Raw genomic sequence first — 16,179 nt, 5'->3', positions numbered from 1 at the left:
TCAGGTTATATTTATTTGCAGGTTGATTCCCACCCCCTGCCCCCCCCCCGCTCCCCCCTCCATTTCTTTTTTAAACAGTTGGTTGTTATTCTCTTGTACCTCTGAAGGCGAAATTTAGATGTTTGGAGATGCTAGTGTGAAGAGAAAAAGCCAATCGGTGACAGTGCTGGTTGGCTTTTTCCAGGTTATTCTCTAGTGCAGCATTTAAAGTGACACAAGTCATGGTGCTTCCACTACTGTTTTTGATTATATTGTCTAATTTTTGTACCGTGCTCTGAAAGTATAAAATTCTGTGTGAGTGCTAAGTATTATTACTACTATTTTTCCCTTGGGAGATTATTTCACAATTTAGAAATATTTCTTGATCATAAGCCTAAATTTTCTCTTTGATCAGTTGCATTCCTTTGTTCACAGCTACACCTCTTTCTAAAAATTTCTTGGTATTAATGTTGCACCTCTAAATCACTGTAGATGGATTGTGAGTATGCTCCGTCAGTGTGACACATTCAGATCTTGTAACTTGCTTCAAAATTCTTGCAGCTGCTTAGTCTTTTCCTCAAATTCTCTCCAAGTTTCCTTTTTCTTTTTTCTTTTCTCTTTTTCCCTTTTTTTTATCAGGATGCAAATACTTGCAGTACTTTTGAATGCATTTTTATAAAATGCTTTGTGAAACAGAACTGACTCCATCCTTTTCCTGGATACGGTGCTTTAGTACCCACATCTCAAAACTGCATCTCCTTATGGTCTTAAAGAAATTCTTATACACAGAAATATAATTGTTCTCAATGAATATCCAGATGGCATAAAGGCAGGAGAGGAGAAGGGACAGGGTTTTGCTCTTGAGTTAGGAGGTTTAAGAACTCTCCCCTCCTCTATTTTGGTTTTGCAGTTTTCCTTGTGGTTTAAAATATTTTATCCGTGTGTTTTGGGAGCTTGTCTTTGCTGTGTTGCTTCAGTGAATGAGTATGAATTTTGTTCAATAGTTAAGCTGCACTGGACTTTGTACTTGCTCTTAAAACACAAATCTGCTGTCAGACGGTATGGCAACAGAAAATAAGGGTATCTGACAGGGAAACTTGGGAAACTTGGACTTCAGAAGATTGTTATGAAAGGCAGATACTTAACTTTTCACTTGCTGTCAATCTACCTGATTTCCTCTGTTCACTATTTCTGTCTGAAATAAATCTGTAGTTAGAAATTAGTTCATTTTGCAGTGTTGTCTTTGTGAACAAAGGAAAACCTGAATACCAAGTTAATGTGAGTATATGGGCAGGAGACCATGTATGTATTTTTGTTTTCAAGGCAGACAATACGATCTGAAAAATTGTCCTGCAGTCCCTGTTTTTCAAAGAAATGGATAAATATCCTCTAAATCTACAGTTACAGTAAGTGGCACTGGCTAATGATTTGATTTGAGGATTGAGAGCGCAGTCTGGATTTACTCTTTGTGCATTAAGGCAGGTCAAATGGACACAGGCTGCATTTTAAATCAGTAATGGAAGGCTGAAGCCTGCCTTAAACCAATCACATCAGCCTTGCCCAAGACCAATTGATCCCGAGAGACTGAGCCCTGTGAGCATAGCTTTTATATGAATGGACTCTGTGCAGCCTGAAGTTTCATTCATGAAATGGATGCTGAAGGGAAAAAAAAAAAAAAAAAAGCCAACCCACACACGCCAAACCCTGGAATGTCCATTTATGCGGAGCTGAAGGGTGTAGTGTTCCCTCAGCTGCTGCTTTTGCCAGTTGCCTTAAAGTAATGATTAATGCTGCTTGGCCCTGCCTGCCTGCAACCTGACACCGTTTATGGCCTTGGTGTGTTTCTAATGTATAGTGAATGAGAAGGCTACATTCTCAAATCAGAAACATAAACAGGAACTGGTTGGTCTGAATTCCATTCAAATATGTCACTTCAGCCGTGCAGTGTTTGTCCAACTTCGATTTTACAGGCAGGGAATGGGGCGGGGGAGAAAAAGCAACACAGACATTTTTGCAGTAAGATTACCAACAAAAGGAGCGAGGGAGAGAGAAAATACTGCTGCCTTTTGTTGAATTCAAAGGAGAGCAATGTTTAAGATACATTTTACAGTTACTGAGGTTAATAAAAGCAAATACATGATTTTAAAGTGTGCTCAAAAGATCAGCTCCATGTGGAATTTCAATTCAGAGCTGAATGTATGAGCCTTTGTTTTCCTGTTCTGCTGTACAAAAAGTTACACATCGCCTAGACAGGCTGTTGACATCTGGTCTCACAAAATGCATTGGATGTTGTCATAGATCTAAAAACCAAAGTTGTGGAAAGGAAGATGTTTGCTTAAGGTTTTTTTCTATATGTGTATAATATTTCCACTTTGACATGAGCTGGTGAGGCCAAACCTGATTTTCTGACAAGTTTTTGTGAAGCGAGGTGTAAGAAATTAGAGTTTAACTATTTTAATTAGCTATTTTTAGAAGGAAGTGTATGTTTATTTATGAGTGCACATACTCGTAAGTTTGGTTTTTTTCCTAGATTGCTGGCACAAAGGCTGGTGACAGAGCAAATGAATAAAACCTTCCATTCTGAATGTTTCTAAATTGCATAATGATTTGGGAAAATATAACTTAATTTTAAAATTGATTTTTAGAGAATTTTCACCCATATAATTTCAGTGCACCTACATTTTTTCATGCTGAATCTGATACTGAAAAAATAATGCTGACTTTTGCATTGCAAGGAATTTACCAACTTATAGGACTCTGTTCATTACATAGCTTGTAGGGGATAAAGCTTTTAAAGATAGTTGAACTAAAAATTGATCCACCAGCATTTGAGTGATGAAATATGCTCAAGCAATTCCTGTATAAGGAGTTTGTAATAGTTTCAGTATTTCTACCTGAATATCTCCTTTTGGGGAGATACGAATTTGAATCTAAATGTGTTCTGCAGGTTTAAAAAAACCAAATGAGTAATTTGTTACTACTCCCTGCAAAACACAAATTATGCATTTTTCTTAGTGACCCCTGGTGCTGCCTGAGCGATTTGTTGTGGTTTTGTTTGAAGAACTGATTTTCTTACCTAAAAACGTCCTGTTTTCTGGTGGTTTCATTATTATCTTCATCCTTGAGCTGGTCAGAACTTCTCCATGGTGTTGTAAACAGCTGCTTTCCACCAGGAGGCTGAATGTGTTTCAGTGGTAGATGAAGTGCTCCTTTGTAAACAGTTTGTCAGTGCTCTTGGAAATCCATGAACAGAAAAGTTATTTGCAGTAATATTGTGACGTTTTAAGTTTAATGCCAAAAGTATGATGTGTTCTAGTTTGAACATTTTATTTTGAAAAGGTTACTTTTGTCTCTGCACTTGGTAAAAATCTCTCCCAGTACACCAACCACCTGCTCATCCTGCAGAGAAATGTTTGCACTGTGCAAGGGAAGCTCTGAAAGGCACCGAAGGGAAGTGGTGTCAGGGAGTCAGAGTCAGGCTGACACATGGGATGACACCAGGATTGTCCCAGCTACCTGAGGGACTTGTGCATGCCTTTTTTACCCAGTAGCACAAAGGGAGGGAGTCTGCAGGTGCTGCATTTCTTGTCTATGGGAAGACAAAGTGGCACGTTTAAGTCTGTATAGACACACAAACTGAATTACTGAAATAGGGGCCAAAATTCACAGAATTACTTTTCGGACCAAAGGAAAATTTAGAAGGACACGGTATAAGTGAAGTTGCAAGATTGCCAGTGAAGCCCCTTCAAAGTTTTGGGGAACAGCTCCTTTTTGGAACAGTTCCTTATGGAATCTGCTTCTAATATGACTTACTCGGTAATAAAGTGTAAGTGGAAAAGTAGGCAGGAAAACAGTAAGAAGGTTCCAGTCTTATTGTCATCACTTAGTTTTAAATCTGTAGGGAAGTAGGGATGTTTCACTATGAGTTGAGTGTTTGGTGAATTTGAGTGACTTGTCAACAGGCTCCCTGACTAGTGCAGCTGCCACATGGAGGGTGAGGCTCCTGGCAGGGAGTTCCCTTCTTCTCCCACCCTCTTTCAGATGGCCTGTGCCTTCTAAGGCTCATTCTCCACATCTTTCCCTCTGCCCATGCACACTTGCCATGCAATGCCTCTGCATCACACTGTGCTTTGTCACGAGCTCATGGCGTGTTCCCTGGGCCTCCAGATCTTCAGCTGATGTTGATAAAGTGAACTGAAAAGCAATTCAGAGTTAGAGTGTAACATAACAACCTGCCCTTTAGTTAGGGAGGCTGTGTAAGGTCAGAAACAGGAACGGCTCAAGAATAAATCCTGGTTCAGGTTTCCAGTTCCTGCTTTGCTCTGCTTCATTCAGAAGACAGTCAGTCATTTCATCCCATAGACAATCTTGTCATTTCATCCCTTTGCTTGCAGAAGCTCCATCTTCCCTGTGTCTATTATGACTAGGGACACAGGCTGAAATTCTGGTTTTTTTCTGTGCAAGATGGGATTGTGGGAATGAAATCTCATCCTTATCTCTGAAAAACAATCAGAAAATAGGATTTAAGGATTCTTTACCTGCTCTGAGTTATACAGGGCTGAGACAACCTAACTTCTTAAATTCTGACATGATAATTAATATGAACTTCCTTACCAAGGGATCACTTAACCATCTTACTTGATAATGAAACTTAGAATCTGTGCCTGCTAAGTTCAATAGCAGATTTTTCTTCTCTTGAGAAAGTCTGTTTGGGCTTTTTCTGCTTGGATGTATTTTGATGAAGGCATAACAGAGCTTATTTCCATTATTTTTCTCTGTGCTGGTCCTAGATGAGAAGGCATTTTTGCAGTGTCTAGATTACGTGTACTTTTTAAAACAGCACCTATTGAGAAAAGAAGGGTTCATGATCTATGATATAAGACCATACTCATTGTTTAAAGATGACTGCTATGTTTCTGGTAATAAGAAGAGCAATGAAGAATGACCCCTAAGTATTCCAAACTGGTAATAAATGATAAGCAATTTTTTTACATTTCCATATTTTTAGCTAGTTTTTTTTGGGTTTTTTTGTTTTTTGTTTTTGGAAAGAGGTTCTGCTGTTCTTGAGCTGATGTAACTTTACAATGTGAATTACTTCATTGACATGCTGAAATAAGCTTGTTGTGTGTCTATGTCCAGGCACATTTTTCTTCAAAGACTGAAACTTGCAAAAGATGATAAATCAGTCATCTCAAACACTTGGATCTTGCCCTGGAAGTATTTTATGCCTGCTTCTGTCTTATTTGTTGTCTTGAAACAATGGTTTAGGGAGAAGAAAACATATAATTGCTCTGTAATTTCTACACTAAAATGTTTTCTTTTGAAGTAGCTCCGCTTAGCATGTAAAAATACTTCTGGGTCTTAGTCAAGCATTTAGTACAATTTAAAACTGCAATACTAAATTTCATTGGTTGGACTTTTTATTAGATAAGGTAGAAATGAAAGCAGCAGGCAATTTAATTAGCAGTAATTTTTCTGGGCAAGTCATTACTTTGATGAACTTCAGAGCAATGTTTATGGCTCCTAATTAACCATGTTAGTCATTTGATTGAATAATCACTTTGGAAATGTTTCTACAATTTGATTAGAGTCTGACCCACTCTGATAGTCATAAATTAACTGATAGCACTTTAGGATAACAAGACTCTAGTTACTTTACGAGAAATAAACTCTTCCTTACTGTATTTTTTTGGTCCTCTGTGGACTGTTTAAGCACAAGCTAACCAGAAGATTAAGTAATGTTGGTACAAACAATGCTTGCCTTAAAGAGACTCCAGATGTTAATTAGAATTGACTTAGGAGCATGGGAGATGAAACCCTGACTTGGCTAAGAAGACAGCTTTGTGGATGCATGCATAATTCTTTATTCAGTATACTCTGTTCTGTCACTTTGCAAGAGTGGAGTTCATGAGTCAAAAAGGGCTTTGCTGCCAATAGTAGAGAAGTTTTACCTAAAATAGAAAATAGCATCTGTTTCAGTTCTACAGTTTCCTCTTTTTTACGTAGATTTTTCCATTCTCCTTAGAATTCAATCTACTTGGTAACATGAATGATTCCTTGCAGGTGAAGCAGTGCTTGTAGCCTTGACTTCTAGTCTGCAGAGCTATGCTTGACTCTGGTGATCATTGAGTCACTGATTCCTGTGGCTGCTCAGAGTAGCTGCCTGAGACATTAGAGATTCTCTAGGCCTGAGAAGGCAGGCACTGAGTGTTTTACCGAGAGAGGAGGTAATGAAGAGTTTGGCACAGATGTGCAAGAGGGACCATGGACTGTTAGAGGAAACTTACTATTACTGCCCTGTGTTTCACTTGTTTGTGAAGTCAGTGTAAAACCTCATTTTCTTATCCTGCCAAATCTTTGATACTCATCACTAGTCAGTGAACAGTGAAATTTGGAATCACAGACTGAAAGAGTCTGTAGGCAGTGTTGGGAAAATAATGTCTGCTCTTTCGACCTCTGTTTGCATCTCTTAAAGAGTTACAAGTTACTGGTAACAGATTGCATACCTTAGGGTAGGAGTTCATCGCAAGATCAAATAGACTTTGTTAAGCAAGACTTTTGATATCCAAGAAGTAGGTTAAACATGGTCTAGAAGGGCAAACATTTACGGTGTGTTTCTGTTTGCAAGTCTCTGTGCACAGGATGTGACTACTTGGGGACAGTGCAAGACATGGGGAAGAAAAAGAAAGACATTTAAAGAACACGTTTTTCATTAGTTCTATTTGGCTTTTCTCTTTCTTCCTGCAGATTTGAGTAGAGGTGGAGAATAGCAAATAAATATCAGTATTACTTATATTATGCACAGTATTTTTTTTGGAAAGGAGTAATTTTTATTTTAAACACATTCAAGTGGAGAGTGATATAGATAGATCTACATTTCTAGATAAAATGCTTAGCAAGTGCAGAAAATTTCATTAACCCTTCAAGTCCTTAACCAGACTCTAAAAACATTATCCTACTCTAAATTCACTTTGATATTCCTTGTGTAAATGTAGAGTTTATAAGTCTCCAGTGTCACTGACAGTCTTTTCAGTTAAAAACTTTGGGTTGAACTAGTCACAAAGATAGATACACAAGCACAGGGTTTAAAATATTCATGGTCACTGGTGCTGATTATTTTGTGAATGGTCCAAAGTGTAATTGCCATGGGAGTCAGCTTTTAGCAAAGTTGATTACAAGAGGTTTGGAGTTCAAGTGCCTATCGTCGATAGGATCTGTGAGACTCACATCATGTCTTTCTCCTTGGCCATGCTTGCTGCTCTGAAATGCATATGTGCTGCTCTGAAATGCTGTGTGTTGACAGGTTCCCTCTCACTGTAACTTGCATCCTTTTCTGTTGCTCTTCTGCTTGCAGCCTGTCCCATTGATAACTTGCACACTTTTAATTCCAGACAGTCTTTTGACTAGCATTGTCATCTTCTCCTTTCAGAAGTGCCTAGCTGCCATTCCATTTACATGAGGCAAGAAGGCTTCCTGGCTCACCCAAACAGAACAGAAGTTAAGTTTTCTATTATGTATCACTTTTGTATGAGAGAAATGCAAAAAAGTTTGAAACTCTGGGGGTATTTGGGGTTCACTGGTTTAATTCTGCTGCTGGGAATACTTGCATCATCCTTCTTTCCCTTTTCAGTGTTGAGTTTCTGATGCACTGATTTTTTGTAGTTTCTTTTAGTGCCATGGGTTGATCAGGATAGAAGCAATTATATTATAAACTTAACTCATTCTGCTTTTCAAGGCCTCTAGCAGTTGAAAGGAAGAGACACTTAAAAATTTGTCTCTTTCACCTATTCTGCTCAAGTGATACTTTCCAGGCTGTTGGCATGACAGGCTCAGTTAACTGTGTTAAGTAATCCATTTTATACTTTTCAGTAAAGGTTTTGGTTTTTTTTCCTTTGGTTATTATTTTTGCAATGTTTTGATGTACTTTATGCCCAAATTGAGATATACCAAAATTCCCCATGATTTCAGTAGGACAGAGCTTACATGATTGTCAAAATTAAGAATTCTGAGTGAAAGCACTTTATATGTACTAAGGAGAAGTCCAACCAGAACTAAGATGGCTGAAAGAGAGGTTATAGCCTCCACTGTACTGTTCTAGTTTGTCTGTCTTAAGAATATATTATTTTCTGCTTGTTTCTTTAGGATTTGTTTTTCTTCCAGTGGGCAAATTTCAGAAACATGATGGAATCTGGTTTTGAGATTGATGAGAATCCAGATAGATGTGTGAATCAAAGTCTTCCAGGAAGACTTCATTTGCTAATGTAAAGACAGAATCAAAAAGATAACACATCTGGCTAAAATCCTGTTTGCTTCTGAGTTGAAATAAAGACAGAAAAAAAAAGGTAGTGTTTAACAAGGAAGGTGAAACAGGAGATGGAAATTTCTAAGTCTTATTATATGAAATTATATGAAGTATTGAAGGGAGGTGATAAGTGAGGTAAGAAACATCAGGAAAAATATAAACAAACTGCAGAGAGAAGGGCAAAAGATCATGAGTTTTAAACACAGCACACATAGGGGAAAACCCATCTTAGCTATGTTATGCTCTTGTAAGGAGTTGGAGGTGGCAAAATTTTCATGAATAATGTAAAAAAAGCAGTGATGTTTGCTAAATATTTGTTTTCTGTATTTGGAAATCAATCAACATGATTTTACAGAATAAAGGTCATGTCAAATCTGATTCTGTTCTTTGCTGAAGATAAAAGTTTGATTGATAAAGATGCTTGTATTGTATAGTTAGACTTTTTATGGCATTCAATTTGCCTCTGCATTACATTCTGATTAAGAAGTTAGCACGAAGCAATATCAATAGAGTACACATTAAATACATTAAGACCTGGCCAACTGACAGATCTCAAAGCGGCTGTCACCGGGCAATCATCTCTGAATGGATTATAGTTCTGTAGGAATTTATTTCAGGAGTGTTGCTATTCAATATTTTCAGTAAAGATATGGAACAAAGTTAATAGATAACTTTATGGCACAAAGATAGGGTAGTAAATAAGTGGCAGGACAGGGCAGTCACACAAAGCAGTTTGAATTGTTTGGTTATCTGGGCACATTAAACAAAATTTTTTTTTTAATACATGAATGTAGGCTGGGCCTGTGGAACCGGGAAACAATATATTGGAAAAAAGGATTTTGAGAAGGGCCTCCTCCTCAGCTTCACAGTGGGAAACCAGCCCAACTGAGCACTGTAACCTTACGGCAAAAAGCCTTCTGTAATACTTAGGCAGTCAAAAGGAGGGTCAGAGGGCGGCAGGAGAGGAGGAGATGTTTTGTCTCACTCAGAAGCACTGGCGAGACTGATACTGATATGCAGTACAGTTCTGGTTAAGCAAAACATGAGCATAATAGGAAACAGTAGGAATGTGTACAGAAAGACGTGCTAGAAAGACTGCTGAGTTACAGATAGTGTCTTTTAATGATGAAATAAAATTTTACAAAATGATCTTAATTGGAAGGAACATCAAGAGCAGTGTGTGAGGGTGACTTGTGTGGGTAGGAGGAGGAAATACTGAGTGATACTTCTTTAGTCTTGCAGGAAGACCTGTAAGAACTAATGGTTAAATGTCAAAGCCATGCTAGTTCAAACAGGAAATGAGCAAACATTTTGTAATAAATCATAGAGAAAAATGGGTGCTTTTTCATTTTACCAGGTGGAGATTAACAGTCTCTTGGGAATGCATATGTTAATTAAACACCCTTGTACTTAGGCCAAAATGTTGGGATTGGGCGGTGTGTAAAGGATGTGGGATATTTATCTGATTCCTGTATAACTTAGTGTTCCCTCTGGCATTAAGCCTGCGATCTCTTTTTTCTCCATGCATCTTTTATATAAATATCTCTCTCTTTTTAACTTACAGGCTGTATGTATGAGAAGGGACCTAGGCAGTTTTATGATGACACTTGCGTTGTTCCAGAGAAGTTTGACGGTATGTATGACACATCTGTCTTTTTCCTGTGTAGAGAGATGAAAAAGAAAGAGATGAGGGACTTTTCTCTGTTGCTGATCAAAAAAGCCCAGTAACATTCCAATTTAGGATTCCTTAACACACCATTTGTGGTGCGTCCAACCAAAGCTGACCTTTGTCTCTTGAAACCAAAGTCTCCTCTTCAATAGGATGTCATTCGACTTTTGCCAGCAAAAGATGCTGCATCCAGACTTGTGGCAGAGGAGCTCAGTTCCTGTACTGTTGAGAAGTAATAAGAGGATTTCCATTGCACTGATGATCACATACTGCTTGTTGTTTGAGATTTAATGAAAGCTGTACTTATAATTAACAAAACAGTGGGGAAAGCAGCAGCTTTGGTTTTACTGAGGATTAAGCCTCTTGTCTTGCTGTCTACGAAGTGATGAATAGTGGGAAGTGAGTATATAGGGCATTTTTGTGTTTGTGCCAATGTATTTGCACTAGGTTGAATGTAGTAGTGGTTTATTTATCAGTGGGATTGATAACAAATCAATGCTCTGTTCACAACACTACCAATTACAGCAGATTTTTTAAAAGAGGAATTCTGAGGTCAATTAAAATGGATGTTCCAAATTATCCTCAGTTACTCTGACGTAAAATCAGTTTCCTGGTGTAACTCAGTTGATTTCAGATTTATTTCATTATAAGCAAAGTAGATGGACACTATTTCTTGCCAGTGACTCTGTTAGTCTGCAACTTTGGGAAGTAATTTAGAAACCAATTACTTAAATTTGCTAGAATGGCATTGTGGTTAGTGTATGCATGCTAGTGTAGTGTTGGTGTAGCTTTTGTGTTGGTGTGTGTGTGTCTGGCTTAATTTATTTCAGCAGGAAAGATTAGATATTTCCTGATAAACTTGTAAACAAATCTCTGACCACAGCTAAAAGTAGGGCTGGAGAATTGGTGGTTTTCTCCTACTTTATTTTGTTTGTTTTGTCCTGACACTCATTGATTACAAAACTATTGCATGTTTAGCAGCATTTGTTGTATTTGCTGAAAAATTTGAAACTCTGAAGTTAAAGTAACCCGGGGAATTTCACATTCTTCAGAGTATCACATGTATTTTTATGTTGGTAAGAAATAAAGAATTTTAGACAATGTTAGATCTAACTGAAGATTGCTCAATCCAGTATTGCATTGTCACGGTATTGATACAGTCACAGAAAGAGTGTTGTATTGAAAGTCTGCTTAATATCTTGGCTCTGTAATGTGAGCTTATTTGAGCTTTTTAAAATGTTTTTTTTAAAGCACATCATGTCAAGTATTTTTTTTTTTTGTTCTCCACAAATGATTGTGGAGCTGATCTGAGTAGCAGTGTCAGATTTATATGTACATTTATGGGAATGGGATCAGACCCTGTACTACAAGAAGTTGAAACTCGTTAACAGTAGCATTTATCTATGTCTTCCTTGAAAAACCTTTTGGTTAATTTTGGTTTTATATGGCAAAGGGAATGAAAATGAATAAGAAATACAAATACAGTAAAAGAAATAAATGTTGAGAGGTATTTTTGTGCCTGAAAAGCAAGCATTCTGCTGCTAGTTTCGATGACTGCCTATTGAGAGAACACCTTGTAGTCTAGAAGATTGATCTCATCATGCAAATAGGTGTGTTTATGCTTGCAGCATGTTTTGAGGGAAAAACAGTAGATGTGTCATCATATTATGGCCAGTAAAGTAAAAGTTGGATGAGCCCAGGACTAGTCTTGATGTTTCAGAAGTAGATTCTCAGCTGCTTCATTTGAAATCAAAGATCAGCACAAGGAAAGAATTTGATCCTGTGTAATACTGCACTTGATATTTGCACATTGCTCAGCTATCATTACAAGAAAAAAACCTGTCCTTGAAAAAGGAGGACTTTCAGGACTGGAACTTGAACCTCGCATAAACCAAAAAGCCTTGTGTTGATTTATTTGTTTTCTACAGCTATTGAGTCAATTTTCTTTCCTGATTACAAAAGGAAGTGCTCCATTTTTAATATTATTATTCTGCCTTTCACTACACAGAGCCATTCTGTAATGGCTGTCAGAGCATCCTAATGTTGTGGTAGAATGTAAATTCCTGACTTCCCTTATTAAACAAGTCACACTGTTTATTGGAGGCTTTTCCTGTTCTGATAATTGAAATGAGGAATTTTACCAGTATATCTAAGATCACAATCCTTGTGTGGAGAGAAAAATACTGTCTGCTTCAGCATCAGACCTTTCAGCTGTTGTTGTTTGTATGAGTTGTTCAGTGTAAATTTGATTTAAAACAACAAAGACAGTATGGATGTAGTAGGATAGTTTTCTCATTGGCAATTTGTGAAGCAGCTAGTAGAATGTTATTGATATTTTTTAAAAGGTTTTTCTAGACTTAAAATTTTAGAAAAATTAACTTAATGTTTTTCAGAGGGAATACTAATTTAATATGTAGATATGAATAAAAGTAATTTTTTGCTCATATGCAAGTCCAGTATGCCACAGAGGAACTCACGTATCTGCAGGATTTACATGCCTATACATAAAGCGCATGCTGTTTAAGTCCAAGTCAAATACTTTGTCAACTTTTCCTTAGAAGCATTTGCATGCAAGAGAAGTTTCACTCCATAGGGTTTTACAGCTTTGTGAAGCCTACATTACTTTACCAACACTGGGACCTGTGCAAAGTATAGTACACAAACAGGGTTCTATCAGGGTTGCTTCAAAAATAGTTTATGTTCTTTCAGAGAGGATATTATAAAATGGTTTGCAAGAGATTTGCATTTATCAAAACTACACGGGGAGAGGCTTAGTGAGACTTCCATAAATCGTGAATGAAATTAAGTGCTTTTTATTGTATTAATATGTTATTGTAAGTCCCCAGCAAACAGGGCAATGTTGCATTTGAGGGTGGCTGATTCTTCCCTCTGTTTTGTTACTCCTAATGATTGCTTTGCCGGCTTATCTGACCGAGGAGTGATGGTGCTCCAGGGCATTGCTCCTGTGACATTGTTGCTGTTGTGATGTGTGCAGGTGATGTCAAGCAGGAGCCGGGCATGTACCGCGAAGGACCCACGTATCAACGGCGAGGCTCGCTCCAGCTCTGGCAGTTCTTGGTAGCTCTTCTTGACGACCCATCCAACTCTCACTTCATAGCATGGACTGGCCGAGGCATGGAGTTCAAGCTGATTGAGCCAGAGGAGGTGAGTTAGACACGCCCTCCCATCCACTGCCCCATCCTGCAAATTTAACTGTGCTCCTTTGGACTTAGGCCTTATTTTCCTCCAATATTTTGCTTCAGTAGTGCTGTAGAAGGGTGACAGAAAGGACTGGCAAGGGAAGTTCTTCAGTTAGGACAGAGATATGATGAAGCATAGATTTGACTCCTAGTCCCATAAAATAATAAAAGTGTTGCAAGTACTAGAGTTAGTAAATAGTTCTTATTGATTGTGGGGTCCATATTTTTCAGAATCATTTTGTGGATGGAACTGCATTCCAAAATCCTTTGAAAACTTGTCCCTTACTAGTCTTTCAACACCAAATATTAGATTCATTAGATTGAATCGTTAGATTGTTTAGTACAGGCTTAGATCCTAGGCTTGCAAATGGCTCATGCACATGCATGGCTCTTCTGAACCATGAAGGACTCATGGGGTAGATAAAATTACTTATGAACATTTGCTGAAGCGTGGCTTAGTTCACTTGTGTGATAAACAGGAATAAATTGAATGTTTTATTACGTAAACTGTTTTGGACTAGGTAATGTTATGTAACCTAAGCCTGCACTCTAAACTATCATGGAAACTGTTGGAAGATCAGGTATATGTGAATTTTGTTGTGAAATTCACTGATATGGAGGATTTAATTAGGGTTGTCAAAAGGCGGTATCATTCTGCTTTACTTTTTTGCCCCTTGAATAGGGTCTTCTAATAGAGGAGACCACAGCAAATTTTCTGACAGGATCCCCTCTGAGTTAGAGCTGAGTGGGAAGACTCGGGGGTGTATGGCTGTTTGTGCATTCCACCAGCTATTTAGCTATTTCTGCTGTTTGCCAACCAATCTACTGTCATCAGCAGTCTGAAAGCTTTCTTGCACATTACTTACATGGTCTGCTAACAGCTCTATGGAGATCCAGCTGGAGTAGCTGGGGATGGTGTCAGGCGTTCCCTTTCCTTCCCACATGGTCTGGCTGAGGAGCAGGTTGCTGCAAGGACCCCAGTGCTGGCTCTCCTTTTTCTGAGCACCCCCTGCTCTAGTGATAGTCACTGTGGCAGGTCCTGACATTGTGGATCTGGGGATTTGAACTCAGAACAGTCTTAGTCAGTGTGATACTGAAACTTTGCTGGCAAGTCTGCAGCCTTAGCAGGCTACATGGATTCCTTAGCTGTGTAACCTGCCCCAGAACAGAACTTTGGAATGTCTTTGGTTTGGTTTTGGTGGATGATGTACATTATTTCCTCCCCTACCCTAGTTCTCATCCTTTTTACTCTTTTAGCTTTGTCTTGTCTTGAAGGTATGTCCAATTTTTTTCAAGATTGAAGAGTTTTATTGAGAAATGGTTTCCAGCAGATGGTGCAAAAACTTTATAGATTTTATTAGCTAAGGAAAGGAAAATAACAACCCCCTAAGGTTTCCTTATTGTGTAATTCCCTAAAGAACTAGATATTCTAATTTAACTTAAAGAGATCATCTGCATGTCTGGCTGTGTAGAAGTGGCTTTGTGTTTTTGAGCAGCATTGCATCCAAGATCTGGAGGAGGCTTAAAGCTTGCCTCACTCTGTGTGTTCCTAGGAGTACAAAGGAGTCTAAGTTGTTTTCATATGGATGTCATGAATCTGACAGAAACAGGCAATTAAAATAAGAATAGCCTATGGGAAGTTGCACAAATCTGTTGGTTGCCAAGTGTAAATTGAAGGGAAATCAAAGAGCTAGTTGGTTCTGCTGTGGCAGGTTAGGATGTCAGTGACATGACCTTTCCATCCATTCCTTACTGGAGGTTTATGCCCTCGTAGAAAGAGTGACAACAAAAATGAATATGTATCAGCTCCTGGAGTGCCATAGTTCATTCAGAAAGTAAGTAACTGTGAACTGTGGAGCCTGAGAATTGGGCATAGGTCCATTTGTCCAGGCTTGTCACAGGGACAGCAACCTTCAGCAGGAAGGTAGGGTAGAAGGGTAGAAGCCTGAATCTCTTCCACAGAGCAGAGCTAGGTATATGCTATGCATTCAGGGATGGGAACTGGACCTGATTGCTTGTCTAGGAGTGTCAAAATACCACACAATGTAACATATTCTTTACCGTTACTTGTTGTTTATCTTTGCTGTGTATTTATTTATTTTGCAAGCCTGTTATGTTGGGGACTTTTAAGACTCCGATTAATGCGAAAAAAAAAACCTTGGAAGGAATAAAAAAGGAGTCATGTGGTCATGTGTTACAAAAATGAATAAGTGAATCAAAGGCATCTAGGCCAGATCTGCAGCTGTAATAAATTTACATGATTGGAGGTGTATTTCAGTACAGCTAAAATATAGCTGAAGTTAGCAGAGCCATGATAATTTACATAAGCCTGAAAAGCTGCATCACTGAAAGGAAATAATGCTTTCAAAAGAAATTTTAGAAATTATTTTCCAGGTGGACACTGAAATCATGGATTTTGCTCAGTGCTGCATGTTGTCGTGGCTTGCATCAAAAAGCTCCAGACACCTACGGGAAGTTTTGCAGAGCAGTCTGCAGAGAAGCTGCTTGGCTACTCTTGTCGTTTTTCCAGAGCTCTGTGCATATGCACCTCTCAATCATTTTTATAAAATGTGCTTTAAAGAGTTCATCAGCTCTGCCTTTTTTTCCCCTCTGGTGATATTATAGTCATTTTTACAGACAGTAATTGAAATGTCACCAATAGCCGATTAAATTTCAGGCGAGGAATAAGAAGTTAAGCTCTTTAAACAAAGGGTCGCTTTGTCCAAAACTATCTTTAGCAATAAAACAGGAAGCATAAAGTCAAGTAGAAAACATAAGTCAGAGAAGAAGGCATATTGTTCTCTATGGAATAGTTTCATGAGTTACTTGTAATTCACTTTTTATTGTTATTTTTAAGGGAAATGATACGACTGAAACTATGATATTTCTGTTCCAGTTTTCATACCACCATATAGTTCTTCCAAGCAATTATTCTGCCTCCTCAGATATATTTTTTTTTTTTGCTGAGGTAATGTTTAAGACTGGGAGTTGTCTTTTGACTCGTATCTCCTAATAATTGCAACATTGCT

General features: G+C 38.2%; 1 protein-coding gene across 8 annotated transcripts in view; it reads left to right on the top strand.

The window, feature by feature from the left end:
• Nucleotides 1-16,179, top strand: part of ETV1 (ETS variant transcription factor 1) — a 67,032-nt gene that overhangs the window by 44,855 nt on the left and 5,998 nt on the right. For 5 of the 8 annotated variants that reach the window (XM_088162397.1, XM_014894416.2, XM_014894417.2 and 2 more), the window contains 3 exons: nt 7,409-7,477; nt 9,846-9,914; nt 12,946-13,115. In XM_088162397.1, coding sequence (XP_088018523.1) covers nt 7,409-7,477; nt 9,846-9,914; nt 12,946-13,115 — 308 coding nt within the window. The remainder of the gene's footprint in view (nt 1-7,408; nt 7,478-9,845; nt 9,915-12,945; nt 13,116-16,179) is intronic. The other 3 variants (XM_088162408.1, XM_014894419.2, XM_088162425.1) reach the window with 1 other exon arrangement.

The sequence above is a fragment of the Sturnus vulgaris genome, chromosome 1, assembly GCF_052056855.1.
Source record: "Sturnus vulgaris isolate bStuVul1 chromosome 1, bStuVul1.hap1, whole genome shotgun sequence".
NCBI classification, from domain to species: domain Eukaryota; kingdom Metazoa; phylum Chordata; class Aves; order Passeriformes; family Sturnidae; genus Sturnus; species Sturnus vulgaris.
Note: the sequence above shows the minus strand (reverse complement) of the source record. Positions and strands in the feature narration are given on the sequence as shown.